We start from the raw sequence: 22,416 nt of genomic DNA on the forward strand, positions 1-22,416 counted from the left end.
AATTCTTTAGTAGGAGCTTAGTAGAATTTTAAATGACCATGGAAGTGTTGTCCCTCTGGTTCGTGCCTGTTCATACTTCGCCTTGCTTCAGGTATTTAGACAGCATGTTTTTGAGCTGTCTAGGCAGGCTGTCAGAATTACACAGTTTTGAGTAAAATAGAGGAACAAATTCTTGTGGAAGCTTCTGGCGGTCTTTTCAATGACAATTTTTTTGTGAGAAACTCAAAGGCAATTTTTTCCCCTGCTTTTTCCTTATATGCAAATAAACAGAGCTTCATTTACCATCATTAGCCTTAATAAACACTAAATGATGAGAACAGGCCATGATTCAGCAAAGAGAGAAAGAGAGATACACTTTTATGCAGAGAACAGAATGAAGAAATGTAAAAACAATACATGATGCAACATTGGTGCACTTCAAACCCTCTGAGGACGGCGTTGTCATATAAAACCAGAAGAGACGTGTTATTTAAAGTTAAATGACTTTTGAACCATAAGTCGTAGGCGCTTATTTGTTTTTCACCTGAAAGCCCCCCATTGTGCCATTCTAATGATGCTATCCACGCCTCTGTAGCTCTTTTCTAAGGATTTCTTGAAACTTGGCTGACTTTCCAGGGTCTTTTAAAGATGAAAAATCTTTAAAGATTAAATCCACACCAGTAACTCAGATTTTGGATGTCTTGTAATCCATTTAGACAGATCCATCCATTTGGCCGGTAAGCCAGCCGCCATGTCTGTATCCCAGAGTGCATTGCAACTGGGCTGTGACAACCAATGGTAGGCTGTTCCACCATCATGTAATGCTCTGCTGATCAGTGCTTGTGTAAATACTTTGCAACTACAGAGGGCAGCCTGAACGACTCATAATAGGGAGAAAAAGACACAGAGAGGCTGTGATGTGGCCTTCAGAGTCACTGCACGTGAAATAATGGATTAATTCCCAAAGGCGCAAGGAGTTTTTTTTTGTAAAACTCTGAGTGTTTTGAAGATTTTTTGTCACAGAATGTTTTTTTTTAATGCTTCAGTCCCCAAGAGATGGGAGACCAAGTTTGTGAAGAAACACCTTATTCATTAATGATCACTGTGTTTGATACATACAAGTCTTTGACTTTTGATTTTCGATTAGTTTCTTTTTGTTTCCTCTTTATAGTCTAATGCCCTGTAGTATCTACTGAACTGCTGGATGACCACACCACATTATTTTAAGCCCTAACTTTTGGGCAAACTAATTCACGACTGACTGAAATGGCCCCACGACCCACTTTTGGGTCACAGCCCTTCAGTTGAGAACTGCTGGTCTAGAGTTTTTCTCCAACATGGCTTGGGAATAGAAGCACACATATGTGGCATAAAGAAATGAGCTGTCAAAGTAAAAACATTCAAGTAAAACATCAAATTATAAGAAAAGAAACAATTAGTTTCTTAGCATCTCTACACTCGGTAATGCTACACCTCAAACTCCACTCTCACAGTGTCACAGACTCTGAGGCCTGTAAGTGTGTGATTGTTTAGTGCTGTCCTCATGTGAAATCATTAAGTGTGTGGAGGCTCTGGTGAGAAATTCTCAGTAGCAAATTGTGCACTTCCCTGAGTCCGCCGACTTTCCTGGGGGACAGAGTTCATTGCAAACTTGTTGACAAGAAGAATGTGAATGTCCAGCCCCTCATAAAGTGAAACAAGTGTAGACATCATTGAGGGCAGTGTTCAGTGATCTTAAAAGGAAACTGAATTTAATCAAAGTAAGCACATAGTGAGAAGACACCGAGTTAAAATGAAAGTTGTAAGTTTACATTTGAAGAGTAGTTTGTGTTCTTCAGCCAACTACTCACAATATATTAATATTCAGGGTGTTTTTAAATATTCTTTTGTTTTTTTTTTTGTTTGTTTGTTTTTTTTTTTTTTTTTTTTTTTTTGTGGGAAATATACATACATCAGATGGGCTTTTTCTCTTATAATTAAATGATGCATCTTATTCCCAGGCAGTGCGTGATGTACTGATAGTGTGCCCAATTTGTTGTATTTTATACCATCTCAAGTCTTTGTGGACTTGCATCAAATACCATTAAAGCCAACGAGGCCTTTTTTTTCTGTAATTTATTTTCAGAAAGTTACGTTTCCTTTATTTCTAGATTCATCTCAAAGAAAGTGAAATAGGTCAATACATTTTTGGTTTAAATGTTGATGATTGCAGCTTACAGCTCATGAAAAAAAATTCACTTTCTCAGAAATAAGAATATTCTTAAAATGTCTAATACAAACAATTAATATTCCTACATTATATCCACCACAATATTAGATGAATTTTAACAAGGGCTGAACGATTTTGAAAGAAATATCTAATTGCAATTTTGGCTGATATAGCAATTTTGGTATAACAGCCATATTAAAGGGAAGATTATTTTTAATTTTGTTCTTGTTTCGATCAAGAAAACATATACTTGAACACAAAAAGTATGATTTTTAGTAGACCATAATAAGAAAAGAAACTTGAATGTTTACATAACGTGTACAGCATAAAATCTCTCCTGCAAAAAAAACTGTATCAAACTGGTATTTTGACTCATTTCAGGTCAAAGAAATAGTGCACTGTCTGCGATTTGAAAATTGTAGCAGGTCATAATGTGATTTGATCTAATTTGCGATTAATTGCCCAGCCCTATTTAGTACACACAACTACAATCATGGGGAAGACTGCTGACTGGACATGAGTCCAGAAGACAACAGTGTTAATTCTGGCAGCAATATTTCATTTTAATCTTAGTTTTAGTATTTAGTTGACATGTCTTTTAGTTTTAGTCACAAATTTATCATTTCTTCTTTCTTCTTTCTATCATTACATCTGCCAAGGAGGTTATGTGACGGGGTGGGTTTGTTTATTAGTTTGTTTGTTAGCAACATAGGCTAACTCAAAAAGTTGTGGACGGATTTTCATGAAATTTTCAGGTAATGTCAGAAATGGCATAAGGAAGAACTGATTAGATTTTGGGAGTGATCTGGATCACCGTCTGGATCCAGGATTTTTTTTAAGGATTCTGGACTATTGGGAGATAGGGCTGATGGTGGAGGTCTGCACCGTTACCACTTTACACCAGGAGATGGCAGAGATGAGTAACTTCAATCCCAGCAGCATGTTTTGGGTGTGTTTCCATTCAAAGTTTTGAAGTTTTTAGAGTTTGAAATACGCATGCCCGATCAAGGAGATGAGCCGGAGTGTCACAGAGAGAAAAACAGCAAATTGTAGCGAGAATACTCACAATGCTGGGAGGAATAGAGGAATATTAACCCTCTGCCATGACTTTCAGTCATCCTGTTAGACCATGGTGAGACTGTCAGTGCGTCTGTTGGGACTGGCAGGCAATCCTTCCTCCATGACAGTCCACCCATAGTGAAGCCAGTGTTTTGGCTCACCGTTTTTTTAAAGGATTCTTCACCATTGGGAGATAGGGCTAATGGCGGAGGTCTGCGCTCTCCGAGTGCTTTTCTAGTTTCTTTTTAGTTGTAGTCTAGTTTGAGTCAACAAAATCTCAAATACACTTTAGTCAAGTATTAGTCCATAAAGCATCCTCATATTTTAGTCTTTACTTTTAGTCCAAGCATTTATTCTTGCCTAAATCTTGTAGCAAGAAATGTTACTGTGTTTTATGCACCCTGCCAATCATGGGGTCCCTGCTTTCTACAGCTGAGAGGCAGAATAACTACCAGTGCATTGTTTTTTGACAGATATACCCATAGTGGAGAAATATCACAGATTTTGAATGTCAGATGAAAACTACATTACCTTTTAGTCTAGTTTTAGTCTAGTTTTAGTCATCTCAAAGTCAAAATAAACTTACTTTTTGTCAGCTTTAGTCATTATAGAATTATATTTGTTAGTTTTAGTCTAGTTTTTGTCATGGAAATAAAGGCTGTCAACGCTGTCAAAAGCTGGTAAGAAAAGGAGCTGACACCTGACTCAACAACACAGACGAGCTGGAGGCTGCTGCTATCCTGGGCTGCATAACACCCCAACAGTGCCACGGACTGATTGGCTCCATGCCACATGGCAGAGATGCAGTAATTTGTGCCAAAGGAGCTCCAACCTTTTACTAAGTGCATAATTAAGCAACATTTTCCAGGTCAACTTTTCTGTATTATAAATCATTTTCTGGACTGATGTTTTGTGTTCCAGTGTTTTAAGAAAGTAGATTTTTGTGAGCTATAATTCATAATAATGAAGATTATAATACAAAGCCTTTAAATATCTAAATGTGTAATGATGAATCTAGAATATATGGAAGTTTCTCTTCTTGAATAACATCACAGGGGAAAAAAAAAAAAAAAAAAAAAAAACTTTTTCATATTATATTTTTATTTGCAGCTGAAAATTTTAAGATGAGAAAATAAACTTGTGAAATAGTTTTCATTCATTTATTGTTTAAATATAATGTTCATCTCTAGTAGGCACAACCTCAAATAAAAAAGATACTTCTCAGACTTTTTTTTTCTTTTTTTTTTACTTTAGTGGAAGTTAAACTATAATCCAGGCTCTAAACATGAAATAGAAAGTCTGCAGGGCTTTTTGTTTATTTATTTATTTTCTGCCCTGGATGTTTCTTTGCAGAACTAATTGAACTTTTTGTCAAATTTGGGAGTAAAACCAGATAATTAAGGACCTGAAAAAAATGTATATGTAGGGGAGGGGTGTGAAATGTTGAAATGGATTTTAGAAGATTAATATTCTAGTGAAACACAAATATCTAATAACTTCACATGTGTACAGAAAAATAGTATTTGTACAAGGAAAGTTTCCACCTCTGCAGGCATGTGTAGGGTTGTGATTGACACATGGACATGCAGCGTGTGCACAGAGCTGTCTGTCTGCCACGTCAAACTGCACCAAGTCTTTCCAAAGAGTTGTCCATCTGCCAAGGGAAAGCCAGGCTTGTGTCTCAGAGTTATAAAGTAGTCAGGCTGATGAGGCGTTTTTGTTGAGAACTTAAAACTTTGGATTGAATCTTTTATTCAAATGCATGTTAAATAAGGCCAGTGTTAATGAAATGGTGAATTCAATGCCAGCTAGTTAAGGAGGATGAGCCAAACAAGTAATTATCCTGTCCCTCTTACTGCAGGAGGTTGGAAGACTGCCATTCTAATACTCTTCTTGTCACGGCTCTTTTTTTTCCTTAATGGTGGCATTGTTTAATGAATTGTCGCACAAGAGCTTCAGTTTTTTAAAATAATGGCCACTTCGTAATGTAGGAAATGTGCAAATCAAAACATGCAACAGGAAAATGGAATGCCATTCTTTCTCCCACACACTCCTCCTCATTGTGCTCCATCGAGCTCTTTGACTGCTCTGTGTTAGCTGCAGCTTTGTGATTCACCGTTCATTAGTGTCAGGTGAGATCTTTCAGCAAACTGATGGACTTCAAAGAGTTGGGGCTTCAGTCTCCTGTGGAGAGAAATTAAGTCAAAGTCAATATGTCTTCCCACTCTTTCCCACAGGGACGTACGTGACGCAAGTAACAGCCACAGATGCAGACGACCCCACCTACGGAAACAGCGCCAGAGTGGTGTATAGCATCCTCCATGGCCAGCCATACTTCTCCGTGGACCCAAAAACAGGTACAAAGCTTCCTGATAATTCTAAAATCTGAGTTTAAAGTTTATAAATATCTGTACATGAAGTCCAAAAATACTCACCACAGTGAAATAAGATTATGTAGGATGTTAAGCTTGCCTGGGGTAAGGGCTACCTTCTACCCCTCTGGTCATAGTATTCATGTCTCTGCAGCTTTATATGTGGAGAAAATGTTACCTTCCCTCTTAGTGATTATATCTATTGCATTTGAGGATTGTGACTTTTAAAAAAATATTTTTAAACTCATCTTTGTCCATAAAATACCACCAATATACAGTACCTGGAAAAGGAATCACCCCCTTGGATGTTTTACCCTCAAAGTGTTTTGTTATTATTATTATAAGTAGTAGTAATATAAGTTTGTAAATCAATCAGTATAACTCAATATATATTGATCAATATAATTTGGCTTTTTTTGACAAAAACATTACAAAAACAACTCTTTAATGTCAAATTGAAAACAGATTTCTACAAAGTAATGTCAGTTAAACAAAATAAGCAAGGTAAAGTAAGTGATTGCATAAATATTCACCCCCTTTAAAGTGACTGACCTAATTCAACAGAGGTCCAGCCTATTAGTGCTAGTAATCCCACAGTTAGTGACATGGGGATCAACTGACTGATTGTGTCTCAAGTGGTTAAAGTATGAAGACGCCTGTATCAGTTAATCAGTATTCATTGCTACCATTACACCATGAAGACAAAAGAACACTCCAAGCAACTCAGAGAAACTGTTATTGAAAAATATAAGTCAGGGGATCTATACCAAAACATTTCCAAGGCAATGAGCATCCTTCAGAGTTCAGTTAAATCCATCATCAAAAAAAGGAAGAAGTATGGCACATGTGTAAATCTGCCTTGATCAGATCGTCCTCACAAACTGAGTGACTGTGCGAGAAGAAGACTAGTGAGAGAGGCTACCTGGACAACTATGACTACTCTGAAGGAGTTCCAAGCTTCGGCAGCTTAGATGGAAGAGACTCTGCAGACAACAACTGTTGGCTGGGTCCTTCACCAGTCAACACTTTATAGGAGAGCAGCAAAGAGAAAGGCACTGTTGAAAAAAACTCAGATTAAATTTAGACTTGAGTTACCAAAAGGACTGTGGGAGACTCCATGGTCATGTGGAAGAAAGTTCTTTGGTCTGATGGGAACAAAATGGAGCTTTTTGACCATCAGATAAGATTTCAAGGTTCCCTTTATTATCCCTGTGAAGAGCAATTTGTTTTGCAGCCAGCAGTAAAGACATGCATCCAGAGCAATGATATACAGAACAAACAACATGATAAATAGAAGCACAAGAGACAGTGTGCAATACAACAATAACACACACAGTAAGAAATAACACAGGCACACAACTAACCATTTGAAAAGCAAATAGCAGCAGGGACAAAATCGGTTTTTTAGCCTTTTTGTCCTGCATGCTGGCAGGCTAAATCTGTGACCGGATGGTAGCAGCGTAAACTAAAAAAACTAAAGGATGGCTGGAATCAGCCAGGATAGACTAGTCCTTTTTGGGGGTCTTAACTTTGAACAGCTTAGTTAGGTCAGCAAGGGTCGAACCTGAAATTTTACCACAGAGTCTTAAAATGTCCTGCAATCTGTTGCGATTTTTGATACTGAGGGACCTGTAACAAATGATAAAAACAAGAATAAAACATTTTAATAAATGTGCTATCAAGGGCATCTACTAAATACTGACTTAAAGGGGGTGGATACTTACAGAGTCACTTATTTTAAATTACATATTTTTATTTAAGTGAAATTACTGTGTAGAAATCTGTTTTCACCTTAACATTAAAGAGGATTTTTTGGTTGAAAAGGCCTAACTACTCTGGCCATAATTGATTTATGAAAGCAGTTAAAAAGGTTTAACATCCAAGGGGTGGACTACTTTTTATATGCAGTGTATAAGAAAAGGATAGGGTATGTTTAAATTCACAATCTTTTACTGTTAAATTCATTTGTTTTAAATGTTATCTTATAGGATAATAATAATAATAGAGGGGTTCAATTTTGTACAGAATCACATTCTGTTGAAAAAATGATAGTCTGTCCTCTAGAGTTCAGAAGACACTCCATCATACATTGCACACACTGTTAACCATAACAGTGTGTACAGTAAATCATGAGAATGAAATGTGCTCCAGGACTGATCCAGGGTACGCTTCACAAATCTTTTGGCCACAAAAAGACACATGCGGTCCAATAAACGATTCACTGGACAGCTATGAGATGTTATTAAATGGCCTTTATATTTATTAAACAGCACTGATATTAAGCATTTAATGTTCAACAAGAAATGAAATCTAGATGGAATATTCAGTTAATCCTCAGGGGGGAGAGCTTGTTGTTGCAGCAATAACATCAAAAATTACAATAAAAGTATAATACGGAAAAATAAGACACACATAACATGGAGAACTTTTCACTAGAAACTGAGAGCAGCAGGATGCAGACTGTAGAGACAGTGAGGTATAATGAAGTGACGTGAGATGTTATATCAGGTTCTGAGAGTTAGATTGCAAGGTTTATAATAGTAGTTGCAATGATAGCAGTATTATAAACTAATAATGTTGGTTAATATCTGATGATTATAATAATAGTGTAGCCAGATAATGTGAAAAAAATGTGATTAAAATGTATGCAAATGTATCTCTCTCTGATGCCATAAGACAATTGCCCAGAGTAGCTTTGAAAAATGGATGAAAACACATGCTGACAGTAGATGCCGTCATGCAGCAGTGGTGAACTCCTCTTAGGCGGCAAGAAGTGATTTCTGCATAGATAAAAGCTACCAAAGAGGCCATGTTTTTAGCTGTTTATGACTATGCCAAGTAGAGCTCAACGATTTGGGACAATACTCTAATTGTGATTTTTTTGCCCAGTATTGCAATTGCAATTTGATATGCGATTATTTCTTAAGTTCCTTATCTTATGTATTTACCAACAAACACAAGATACATTTTAGTTTAAAACCAACATAATATCAGTAACTAAACTAGGGCTGAGCAACATCTAATTGCAGTGATTTTGGCGCTTGTTGCAAATTCAAAATAACCTGTTGTATTGAAGGAAGTGATCATTTTTTTATGTTGTTCTCATTTTTAGATAAGAAAAGCATGATATTTATTGCATAACATCTCTGCGGCAAAAAAAGGTTTAAGCTGCTATTTTGACACAAATTTCAGGTTAAAGAAATATTGCACTTTCTGCGATTTCAAAGTTGCAGAAGGCCATATTGCCATTTAATCAAATTTTTCAATTAATTGCCCAACCCTAATGCCAAGCATTAAAAATGCAAAAATACAAACGTTCTTATATTCTTGAGCTACTTTTGTGTCCTGAAAGCAGTTAAATACTCAGGAAAAAAGTTTAAAAACTCACAGAGAAACAGCAAGAATCAGGATTTCAAAAAGTCCTCATCTAGAGCCTGGGCAAGAAACGTTACACAGCACTCAAGCATGGTCAGTTTCCTCAAAGCAGTTCGGATTGGATCAGTTTGTCACAGTTTAGCTCAGTGAACTCTGAGCAGCCTCTCTCATTGTGACGGAAAATCCTCCTCTTTTTAAGAGATCCAGATCATTTGGTTCAGCTTGTTTGGCTCCCAAACTGGTCTTGGTTTTGTAATTAATTTAACAAATTTAACTGCTTGACTGAGTGAGAGATGCATTATGGAGATGTGTTTTGGATGATCCTCAGTGCCTCTCTGTATTATGTTTTTGTGCATATCTCAGTTAGAGCTGGGTGATATGGCTTAAAATTTATATTGTGATTTATCTTTGCTATATCCTGATACATGATATATATATTGCAATATTTTGAAATGTCCTCTAAGTAGCTGTATGATGTTTAGCTCAGCCCTAAATGACTCTTTTATAGTGTATGGAAAGTTCTGAAATGTTTTCGGTGTCATGTTTGCTATTGCTGATTATAAAATGATTATTTTCCTCATTAAGGGTGAAGGTAACCTGCACAAAGCTCACCAGTCCTTCATGCAGCTGAAGGCCAAAACCCTGTAGTCTAGTCCTCCATTCAGGCTCACAGCTTTGATTTTATTACTCTGTTATCTGTGCTGATGAATGCTGGACTGATTTCTGACAAATACATGACATGAGAGCATCTTTGGACTTTATTCAAGAAACTATCCTGTGTGATCATGGGGGGAAAACGCTCGCGTGGAGGCAGGAACATTTTAACTCAGCGTCGTCGGTGTTTTGAACTGTTAGGCTGAGATAGGGCTCTGTAGTTGTGGAGAAGTGGATCACATTTGTCCGCTGCTGGGCCGTCATCTCTTTGACATGTGCAACTCTGGCAGGAAGTTTTCAGCATCTGGCTTTAGCGACTGTTGTGTTACTGCCACCATTATCTCTGCATCATCTTGCGGCATATTTTACGATTACTGTGTTGGTTTAACCTCTTCTTTTATAAAGCTGAACCACTGCCAGATGGTAAATCCAGCGCTGTTTCTCGCTGTCTGTCTCTGAATGCTAACTCAACGCTAACTCACCTCATTGCCCTGTTTACTTCCTTCACTCCTCCATGCATCTCTACTCTGCTGATTCGAAAACATGTGTGTGGATGGAGTATATCGAGTATACTCGATATATCGATCAGCCTTAATCTCAGTTGAGGCGGACATTTACAGGAGGAGAGAGTGAGGGCAGACTGTCCGCTAAATAATCACCCTAAAATGGTGTTGGTCTTCAGTAAAGATAAAATGATAAAAATAAGTTGTAATGAGAATAGGCTGTTTGTAATCACATGATCCCAAATGTCTGTTGGGGGTCAGGAAGTGAGCCATTAAAATTCATACTTTACAGCTCTAAATGGACCAGTACGCTGCCATTATCATCAGGCCAATTGGCTTTCCTCCAATGTGGCTATCTTGCTATGCTAGTACTTGTAAACTTTGAATGAACCAGTCCAACTGAGTAAAATATGGCGAATTTTGAGAGAGGGGGAAGAAAACCAGCAGCAGCGAAGGATAGAGCAGGACGTATCTGTTTGGTAAGTGTTTAATTACTGTGTTACTAAATGGCTTAAAGGCCTTGTGGGGGCGGTCTGTTCCGCTTTGCTGGCAGCACGGACAAACCAGTCAGGAGATCCTATTGCGATAACCTCATCAGTTCGCTCCATCGAAATCTCGTCTCAGGAAGATCTTGGAGAGATTCCCAACAAATCGTTTTCATCAGTTTACACTCTAATTCCAAGCTTTCTGCCACATACGTTTGTCTTACAGTTTAAAAATTTGTATACGTGAAGTATGGACACCCAACATTGTGACTTTATATTTATGTTTTAAAAATCGGAAAAGTATAATACCCCTTTTTAACGAATTTACCTGGCATGGTGGGGCTCAATATCACATAATACTGAGTCCTCTTGACCTCCTAGCGTCAACCAGCCAGACGAGGGGAAACAAGTCTAGAGGGGTCTTGTACTGAGCTAAGAGGCTAGCTGAGCTCCTTTAACTTGTAAAAAATCCTCATTTTGTCACATTCATGCATTTACTGTAAACGGTGAATGATTATCAACTGAATAAACTTTGATTGGTGAGCGACCAAGTAATGATGCGCCATTGACGAATGAGTCTGCTCTATGAAATGTTCTCTTTTTTTTAGCTAGCTCCTGTTTGAGTGCCAGTTTCCTTTCCTCCTTTTTTGCCATTGTTAATCCAAATTTAAAATGTCAAACTGGTACAATATGAAGAGCCGGTTAAGAGCCAAACGACCAGCTCTACTTAGCGGAGCCAAATGATCTGGATCTCTAAAAAGATTTCTTTTCACCGGATGGACATCAGCTTAGGAAGGAGTTTTCTGTGCATAACTGTAACAAACTGTACTGCACAAACTGGACCGCTTTGTGGAAATGGATCATACACCGCATGTGTGACACCACTCATCAAGGGTTCAGATGGAGGCTTTTTTTTAAATTCCTGCTTTTGCCGTTTCAGTGTGAGGTTTTTTATCTTTATTGTTTTTCTCCTGAATTATTTACTACTTTTGGAGCAAAAAAGTTGCTGAAGAATTGAGATTGTTTTTCATTTCCACACTTGACTGCTGGGCATGGTCATGAACAGCTCCAAACATGGCCTTTCTGTTTGCATTTCTTATTGCAGAAATCACTGCTGTTCTCTGCTGCTGTGAGACATCATCTGCAAAGAACCTGCACAATAAATGCTACTTTTAACCTTAAAAACTTTAAATATAAATGTGAGGCAGACATAATTTAGATCTGTCCATTTGGGAAAATGTAAAAATAGGTTTGTTTGGGAAGTCTAGCAGGTTAAGATATGGTTGTTGCTGCCTGCCTCAATTGAAGGAATGTCTTTACTTTTTGCAACACATCAAAATGACAGGTGAACCCACAGACTGACAGCCTCAGCATCACAAACAAACTGTGATCCTGAATCTTTGCTGCATGGCCACTGAATAGTCAGGATGTGCAATCAGACAGCAAGCCAGAAAAAGCTTCAACGTAAACCACAAAAAGACAAACAACACGTTTAACATCTGATGTTAACCATTCTTATTTATTTTTCCGCATTATTTACACCTCCCGCTGGTGTAGGCGGTTGATGTCATCAGAGGGGAAATGGCAGTAAAAAGGTTGTGGATTGGCAGCAAGGTAGAGCAAGGCAGACGACAGCTCTCTAAATCTGAAACACCTTCATACCATGGGTGTTTGCCGGCGGTGGGCTGCTGTTGGCTCACCATATGGGACAGTTCAAAGCTTAAGAAAAAAAGGTTCATACATATCACACCGACAGATACGGCAGAATATGCCGCTGATTATTCCGCTCAGCCCAGAGCTTTACAGAGCACACACTGAGAGTTTATTTCAAGCTGATGCTGGGAAAGAAACTGTTATAGTAAATGTTTGTTGGAAGCTACATCTATCTCCAAATGCACATCAAAAAGGGGAGCAAACGCTGGGAAGAAAGGGTGAATAAGAGGGAGGGGGGCAGCAACAACACAAGTAGGTAAATTCATGCGTGTCATTGAATTATCCCTCTCAGACACGGATATCCCTCTTCTTTAACAAAAAAAATGAGAGAACCTTTAGAAGAAATAAACATAATCTTTGATTTTAGATTCACATGTCAGAGGTCTGCGGATCAAATCCACATACCCTCACCATAAAAAATTGAATAAGAGAAGGGAGACAGTGAAGACCCACCTATGTGCTTCCTTCTTCCTTTTAGCCTGCCAACCTCCCACTGACCTAGCTATTAATCTGCAGTACAAACGCTCTCTGATCTCAGGGTCTCTGATCCTCAAGTGAATCATTATATGGCTTCACCAGAGTTCCCTATTGAATGTCAAGTGTCTCCAGTTTGTGAAATGACCTCTATTTCAGCCTTAGTCGGTGCAACACCAGCCGCATCTTGTAGGGGAGTACGCTCCTTTAGCTGGAAATATATTGTGCATTTTGGAGTAAATTGTGTATTTGCCATGAAACATATTTCAAGAGATTTGATGTTTACCACTTTCCCCCCTGTGTCTCCTTTTATTTCTCACAGTCGTTCTGTCTTCCTCCATTCCTCACGTCTTTATCGTCTCTATTTCTCATCAATCTCTTTCCTCACCAGGTGTTATAAAGACCGCCTTGCCCAATATGGACAGAGAGGTGAAGGAGCAGTACCAGGTTCTAATCCAGGCCAAGGACATGGGGGGCCAGCTGGGGGGTCTGGCAGGTACCACCACCATCAACATCACCCTCAGTGACGTCAATGATAACCCACCCAGGTTCTCAAAAAGTAAGTAAACTTTAGAGATGATTCATAGTTTAACATGATAGAACTACCTGCTGGTTGGCAAGAATGGCTTCTTACTGCTGTGTGCTACACACCTGATAGGGCTGGGCAATTAATCAAAATTTAGATTAAATTGCAATATTTCCTACTGCAATTTTCAAATCGCAGAAGGTGCAATACTTTTTCTAACTGAAATGTGTTCCAAAATACCGGTTTTATACATTTTTGAGGCAGAGAATGTGTTAACATGATGCTCAACACATCATTCTAGTGTTGTTTTTTTCCCAAAATAATTTGTAAACAGAATTTAGGTCACCACTTACTTCAGTACAACAATTTATATTGAATTTGCAGAGGGTAAAAAAAAATGCAATTTTTTAAATGTTAGCCTTAGTCTGATGTACCAAATATTATTTGTTATAATAGGGAAGGATTTATCATTTGCTTGTTGAGAAGTACACAAGGTGAGGAACTTAAATAAAATAGCATCTTAGATCACAGTCACAGTTTTGGCAGGAAAAAAAGGCAACTAGATTATTTCCCTATTGTTAACCTTTGCTGCTGGTTATTTTGGGTAATTTGCTTGGAATTCTGAAGTATTTTCCTAGAAATTTAGAGGATATGTTTGTGTCATTTCTAGAGTTGCATTGAATGAGTTGAGGATCTCCCGGATTTTGTTTTTTCTTTTTTGGCATTTTCATGGGAATTTAAGAAATTTGTTTGTGGATTTTGGGGAATTGAATTGGGAATTTGAGAGTAAAGGTTGCCCTTGACATTTTCAGGAATTTCCATTAAATTTTAGGGATTGGATGTTTGCATGTTTCCATAATTTTCATGCAATTTTAGAGAATGTATTCCCTTTTTTCGCTTAGGAGTTTTAAGGGCAGTTTGCATTGGTATTTGGGAAATTTGCTTGAAAATTTTTAGGAATTTGCATCGGCATTTTTAGGGGAAATTTGTATTGGAATGTTTAGGTTTTATGATGACGTTTATAACGAAAGATTTGGGGACTATTTAACCATCTGAGACCAGCAGAGACATTTCCATCAAATGTATTGTCTTGAAGGAATGGGTACAGATAAAAGATGCTGATTCTGCCTATCTACATCAAGACTTTTTATTACTCTTATCAATACTACTCTTAAGTATTTGGTGCAAATTTTAAATATATGACATGTAAAGATGTATAGATGTTAAAGACATACTTCTTGAGAAAATTATTCACTTGAAAATAAAACCTGAGTCATAAACCTCACATTGAGGGGATTAATTTTTGGTTTATGGGCAGTAACCTCAGAAACTGACTGCTACATATGAACTCTTATGGTTTTATGCTGTTTTTAACTTTTAATTAGGCTATTAATATGTCTTCAGTGCACTCTGTGGTGCATCTTGCAGTATGCCTGAGCTTTGTACCACATACGTGAACACATATGTTTACCACTTCAGGGTGCTAAATACTGACTTGATAGTAGACTTTGAAGAAAGAGAATGAAAAAAGATGTGGACAGAGGAGCAGATGCAACATCAAACAGTGATTTACTCCTAAAACCTGATGTGAATCTTGAGGTGGCATCCCTCATGTGATTCACTGGAGTAAATGAACATCTGTCTGTTAATGTTGACAAACAGAGTGACAGCTGTCTCATGTGAACGATCCTCTGCAGGTTAAAGAGGCATCAGTTGATCCCTGGTATTATTAGGTACTGACAATAATTCTCTGACAGTAATCGCCCCCTTGTCATTTTACCCAGACAGATGTGACGTGATGTATAAAGGTAATTCACTGATTTGTTCCTTCATCACCCCCCTGCACATCTGTGCAGCCTATTTAGGAGGCTTTTTAATGCTTGTTGTGCAGGCAGTACTGGTGGTTTCTTTTCTGAAGCAACCCACAAAAATAACATTTTAGTTGCAGATTTCAACATAAGATGCATACCTTTAAGGAATAGGAGCAGGTGAAGCCAGTGAGTGCATGCTACTCCGTTATTTTAAACATAACTTTTACATTTTTCATCATTTTTTCCCCTCAATCCCCTCAAACCCAAAATCAAAGCTATGATACTGCTCTGGGTGTGCTGCCTCAACACTCCTGAAATAAAAGCAGCAAGGGCACATGCACACACCTTGGCTGATTTTTTAAATTTTTTGTAGAAATAATCAAATGGGGAAAAAATAGGGACACACAATACTGTTGGCGTGATTTTGGCAAATATTATCTTAAAAAGTTAATAATCAGTATCTGCAGATATGAACATTTTTACTTGATAGTGCCATGTGGTATTCTGGCTATGAATCAGCTGTAAATATCGGCAATACAGACAAAGAAGTAGTGGAGTTTTAAGCTGTACCAACCAACCTATCTCAGCTGATTTTTTTTCTTTGATTTGTCATCATTCCTTACACTTAAAAGTCTGTTTGAAGAACTTAATTTGTTATCTGTTTTGCACACTAAATTTCTGGGTTTGAACTACACTGAAATATCAATTTCAGTATTGATATTGGCTAAATGTAAGTATCACAATATCAGCCAAATTACAACATAGTGCATCCCTGAAAGTATGCACAGATATGGAAGGAGAGGATGAGGAGTTGCTGAATTAGAGTTTGGGTAAATATATTTTGTGTTAAACATAAGCATCAAATAAAACCTTCTCTCATAACGGTTGCTTTCCCTCTGGCTGACAAGTTGATGTCAGATATAACTTATTATAATGCAACATCCTGTCTGATATTAACCCTGGGATGCAAACATAGGGAGGTAAAAATGGCTTGGTGAAGTTATTTTATTGCAACATCTTTGCAAGAAAAAATTACTTTCTAAAGTAAAAAGTTGAAAAAGTAAGAAATGAGCCCTATTGTTGATCACAACAAAAGAGAATAGAAACATATTGTTTCTAATGTGGTTGATTTTTATGGAAGTCTGTTGGAACCAATCACTTAATTCTTTGCTGTCGTGTATAAATGACAAAACATACAGAGTTTAGAGTGCAAATGGTGAGCTATCATGAATGAGATTTTGAAAATTATTGTTTACAGGCACTAATATGTAACATGTTAAGCCTGTATTTATAACTGTTGATTTTAATAGGCAAGTATAGTTGAATTGGTAAAAAATAATGGCTTAACAATGGGGAATTTCCTTTTTTGCTGAATGCCATACAACATAATGAAAAATTTTTAGTTTAACAGCTTTAAGTTGACTGTTTTTGCAAAAATGTACGTTCTATCCTAAAATCATCCCTGGCTTTGACGTAATGAATTGATTTGCCTACTGCTGAAGTGCTCTCGGGGCTGCATGGCGGCGCAGGGGTTAGCGCTGTTGCCTCACAGCATGAAGGTCCCTGCTTAGCTTCCCAGTCAGGGCCTTTCTGTGTGGAGTTTGCATGTTCTCCCCGTGCACGCGGGGGCTCTCTCTGGGTTCTCCGCCTTCCTCCCACCACCAAAAACACGCTCATTAGGTTAAGTGGTGACTCTAAATTGACTGTAGGTGTGAGTGTAAGCGTGCCTGGCTGTCTGTCCACAGGGTGTACCCTGCCTCTCACCCAATGACAGCTGGGATAGGCTCCTGCCCCTGCAATGTAAAGTATAGAAAATGGATGATTGGTAAAATGCTCTCTCTTTACTTGTTAGTCTCTGACTCTCTGCCCTGAATGCTGACTGACAGTGCCATGCTATCATGTAAATAAGAGAGACAGGGATGTCTCCTCCTCTGCAAAAGTTTTCCTTTTCATCTCCAAGCAACCTGTGAATGTTTTCTCTATTCACCTTGGCAAACAAATTTGCATTGCCCTGCATGCATCCAGACGTTATTTACTGTGATATTATAGTGTAAAACAATGTGGAAAGTTCTAACAAAAACTAGAATTGAAACTGTATTATAACCATGAAGGAATTTTATTACACTTCTCATTAAAACTGCAAACCGTTTCATATCTGTAGTAGACTGAAAAGCCCTTCGTTAAGTAACAAGGACTATCACCATGACTACCAACAGGAGCACCTTTTGTTTGTGAGCATAAAAGTATTTCAGCACCGAGCAATCATGTGTAGGAACTGCTGGTATACATATCTATTGTCTTGTCTGTAAAACAGTTATATTGCAGGTGAATATATACAGGTTCCCACATTTTATAACAAAAAATCAACCCTGTGGAGATTATAAAAGAGCAGAGGATGTTCATCATGCCTGCTCTTCTTAATTGCTTTTCCTTATTTGTCATTATATGCAGTCCTAGGCACAGGCCAGTTTATTTAGCATGATTGCATCTCCAGCCACTACTCCTGGCAAATAAACCAGGATTGGTGTTATTTCGCTCACGGGGCATCCGTCTATATTTAGATCCTGGTTGAGCATCATTGTGCTGCACAGGGATTGAGCCAGTGTATTTAACACTGCATTTTATCTGGTATTTTACATAAGCTGCTAAACCAGATTAATTTGATTGTACCGTTCAGCAGGTCATGTAAAAAAGCCAAGCTGGAGGAAAATACTCATGTTTTAAACACACTGATTTGCCAGAGCTTCTACACATGATTATTCAACTACAAGGAGATTCTACTATTCCACTACAGCCGGTATACGACAGGAAAGCCAAAAAGATGCCCCGTATTGCTGCAGTCTCTTCAGGTATTTTGTGGCGACACTGAGCGATGTCCTCTGAATGTAAATACAGGCAGTCATCCGGTCAAGCTCCTTTGGCTGCGAGGAAAAGATGATATTTCCATAATGCTGTCACAGCACATGGTTCTGGGCCTAGTATGGCTGCTTCTATGTCCTCTCCCAAATCCTGTCTTCGCCTTCCTCTCCTTTTCATATGTAAAGAGGTCACAGGTACAAAAATAAATAAAGAAATGAAATGAAAAAAACATTAGACAGTTCAGTTTGCTTACAACATTGTTGCATGAATCAATCCCACATCTGTCTTTTCCAGTAATCCCCTCTTTCAGTTATTATGGATTAAGTATTAGTAAACATAAATCCCTCGAATGAGCCTCTATGATGGCACCAGATGTGGCTGCAACATTCATCTCTAATAGCACTCTCTATACCTGGATATGGCTTTTCGGGTTAATCCCTAGAAGCTTGTTAACCCTCTGACGGTGCAATAAAACAGGCGTTAGTTAACTTCTCTTAACCTACAAATCAGGCCTAGTTTATGCCTCTACGCAATATTAAATACAGAGTTGCAGATCAAATGGAAATATCTGTCTGCTATTAAAGACCTAAAACTGTGTTTTGGGTTAGGGATAGGCATTTAGAGTAATTTTAGAGCCTGAGCACTACCATAATTTAATGAAAATCTGTGACTCATCAGCTATACACTGACCTGCTGCTGACTCACTACACCAACGACTGGGACAGCTCAAATTAGAGCTTTTTTTCTGCTCATGTTGGAACTAATATTTTGCCAAATGCACAAGTTTACTGCACAACTGCATCCATCATAGAAGAAAATGTTGACAGGGCTCGTACATTCTTGTTTATCATAAGATAACCGGAACAAGCTATAGGTGGTATGAACTGTTGTCTCCTAGAAAAAGGTACTATGTGATAGAAATGAGGCAAAACAGTGAAATACATGCCAACCTCTTACTTTCAAAATAACTTTCTGCTCATATAAAATTAAACACAACCCAGGAGTTTGTATATGTCAGAAGTGTCTCCAAAGTATGCTGTTGTTGTCTGTAAAACAACAGAGTACAGTGAACACCAGGCATAGAAAGAACAAAAGCTATAAACTTAACAAAAGCCTTTTTTTGTTTGAAACTAAGTATTTGTGCAGACTGATCCTTTATTCCATACGGTGTTGGCCACAACAGTGAGAAAAGTTCTGTCTTTGCAAGGACATGAACTATAAAAGATTTTAGAAACAAAGCATGCCCTTGAAAGTATTTGATTATTTATTGAAATTATCATCCCCAAATTCATCCATATCCCCTGTCTGAATCCTAGGATCAACTCTGAGGAAAAAGCTCAGATCTACCATAAAACCGAGGAATAACAAATGAGAAAGAGCATGGCGACGTATTTATCACAGCAGCAGCAGATTGTAACAGAACATACAGAACAGAGATTTGTTTTTAAAACTTTTCTTTTCCAGCTTTCTTAGTAGAGATTGGAATTTAAATTTGTATTAGGCAGCAGGGCCGTCAAAGGATTAACTTTTTAAATCACAGTTAATCTCAGAAGTTCTGTAGCTGTGCTCAATTTTGCAAAAAAGCTGGTTGGTTTCAATTTGACTTTTTTCTGTCTTAAACTAAGGGTAGCTGCCTTCTTGTTTAGATACAGAACTGTTTTATTTTCCCAGAAAATAAGGAACTTTCGATAGATCAAAGATTATTACATGGATTTAACCTTGGTGAAAGGTTATGGATTGAACAGGAAAAGAGAAGGTAAATGTTTGACATCACAAGATGCAGATGACTTTTAACTTGTTAGCTGTTTGATTTTTTTTTTTTTTTCCAAAGATTTATTGTGTGACTTTTCTGTGTTTATGTGAAAGGTAGGACAGTGGATAGAGCAGGAAACAGAGATAAGAGAGTGGGGAATGACATGCAGTGAAAGAGCCACAGACTGGGCTTGAACCCAGGCCACCTGTATCCATGGGACATGACATAACCACTGGGTCAGGGGTTCCCAAACTTTTCGGCCTATGACTCCCAAAATAGCAGCGTCAGAGGCCAGAGACCCCACCTTCCCTGGGGGTGTACAAATTCACATTTAAAGTATTTTTTGCACATTTTGCTTACATTCGAACACAAATCTTACTGAATGTCATCAAGTTCTGATAAAACTTATGCTTTAGCAGCATCCACGCTAAGCTCTTCCAACATAATTGCACTGGCCTCTTGTTGCTGCTTGCTTACATCACGACTCCACCATGCCCGGAAATACTGCCCCCTCATCACTGATTGGTCCTGTCACTCTCTAATCGGGCCCAAATGGTTCAGACGGGAGCTTTGCAAGATGGATTCGCCAGTTAGAAACGGGCATATCCATCTGCTTTGCAAGGTAGTCATAAAAATTTGTTCTTTGTTCTTTCAGAAAGCATCCCACCGTCCACCTTCAGTGTCTTACGACCCCCGCTGTGGGAACCAATGCACCAGGTCATCTGCGCCCCATCTGATATCTTAAGTTAAATAAAACATGGAGCAGGTAGACACTGAATTATGTCAACAGATATGTGCGGTAGGGGCAACAAGGCATTGTGATAACAAAAAAAAAAAAAAAAAAAACGTAATAATGCACTTATTATGAAAATTAATTTTCAATCAATACATTCTTTTCTGACAGCTATTTTAATGACAGTTGCCATCACAGAGGTTATAGTTTGATTTGTGCCTTTGTTTGGGGGTCATAGTTCAGTGCATGCTATAGTGATGATGTAACCATAGCTTTTCCTCATTCATTATTTTGAACCTACAGTGGACCTTACATTTTGTTCCATGTAGTGTAATTAAGAACTGCCTGTGATGGGTCATACAGCCTGTGGTGTGTTCAGCATGAAACAAAAACAGGGGGAAAGAAAGATGCAAAATAAAAGGCAATGCAGAAGTGAGTGTGATTGAAATAAGATAAATAAAACATACAAAACGCATTTAAAATGCATGCATTTTAGAGCAATGTATCGATACACAATCTATTATTTGTGCTTAACAGTGTCACATAGTTATCAGTGACAAGTACTAGTAACAGTACAGTAGTTACTCATGCAAAACCTGGACTCATGTACCTCGGTGAAGGACCCCAGACTAATTTATGTAATGCCAGCAAAGGATGCCTGAGCAGAATACTAACTTTGCAATATCTTTGACCCTTTCTGCTTTAGAGAAGTTAAAACCTGACACAACAGATAGACTGTGTCATATATCTGATGCATGCGATATATTTTCCATTCATTTCAGCAATTGTCCATAGTCTGTGTATGAAAATATTTTTGGAGGATGATTGGATGAACTTCCTGCATGTCATGTTCATTATGGGCCAACCAGAGGTATGAAATAGAGGGCACGTGTCACCCCAGGGTGTAAATTACATGTTCAGTAAGTTGTTGCTATCATTGTTCACTATCGGTGGAGCCAGTAGGTGGATGAACGTCATGCCAAAGTCAGTCAGGAGAAGAGGAAAAACAACTTTTCCACCAAGAAGGACTTTGAATGCAATTCTTTTCTCTTCTTTTGATGTATAAATGTCCAGTTCTGATTAAACTGCTGCTATAGCCACATCCAAGCTAACCGTTCACTGGCAGTCATTGTTTACCTGCTTGCAGTGCAACTAAACCACACCTGTAGCTACTGCCTCATTCTCCTCGAATGATACCGATTGGTCTGTTAGTAGAGTTGTTTCAGATTGGAGCTTTGCAAGATAGATCAAACGGATTCAGACATGGAATCTGGCCATTTTATTGGCTTTGCAAAGTCAGAGATAATCTTACTATGTATGTGATTTGTTGTGCCAGCTTCTTCTTTGTTAGTTGTTTAGTTAGAAAACAGTTACAAGTGTTACTGCCATTTTGCTCAGTGTGTGACTGCCTTTTTTTTTCCATTCAGACAAATTTGTTGTGTGACTACTTGCACTGACCCATGTGTATGAACACCGTTAAACTATAATTGAACTCTAATTGATTTAGATCCTCCACTGGCTGAAGGACAGTAATTTCCTTCTTGAAGAGATGTCTCCTTTGTATCTTTATAGTTCCTCAAGTCTGCAGCGGTTCAAGTACACTGACCTCTGAACGGTTTTCCAACAGACTCTTTTATTCCTTTCTCTCTGTTATGCCTTTTCTCTGATGTACTTCAGCTTTTATTGAAAATGTGTTTAGTCCAGGGTCACAAAGATCACGTACAATAAACCACTGAAGCACAGAAATATGTTAAGGATGAACGGTGTTTAATCAAATGTTGGAATGTATTGAGAATGTTGTCAAATTTGAATAAAAATTACATAGCAAAGCACCGCACTTTGATTCTAAAGCTTTATTCATTTATCAGTCACAGTGAGAGAAGGTTGTTACCTTTTGAAATGTTAACATAA

At 38.0% G+C, this 22,416-nt stretch overlaps 1 protein-coding gene across 1 annotated transcript in view; it reads left to right on the forward strand.

Annotated features, from left to right (window-relative positions):
- Window positions 1–22,416, forward strand: part of LOC121526967 (cadherin-12-like) — a 129,272-nt gene that overhangs the window by 12,022 nt on the left and 94,834 nt on the right. Inside the window, exons 3-4 of the mRNA XM_041813576.1 lie at window positions 5,485–5,604; window positions 13,215–13,382. Of these exons, the coding sequence (XP_041669510.1) occupies window positions 5,485–5,604; window positions 13,215–13,382 (288 nt within the window). The remainder of the gene's footprint in view (window positions 1–5,484; window positions 5,605–13,214; window positions 13,383–22,416) is intronic.

The sequence above is a fragment of the Cheilinus undulatus genome, linkage group 19 (assembly GCF_018320785.1).
Source record: "Cheilinus undulatus linkage group 19, ASM1832078v1, whole genome shotgun sequence".
Classification (NCBI taxonomy): domain Eukaryota; kingdom Metazoa; phylum Chordata; class Actinopteri; order Labriformes; family Labridae; genus Cheilinus; species Cheilinus undulatus.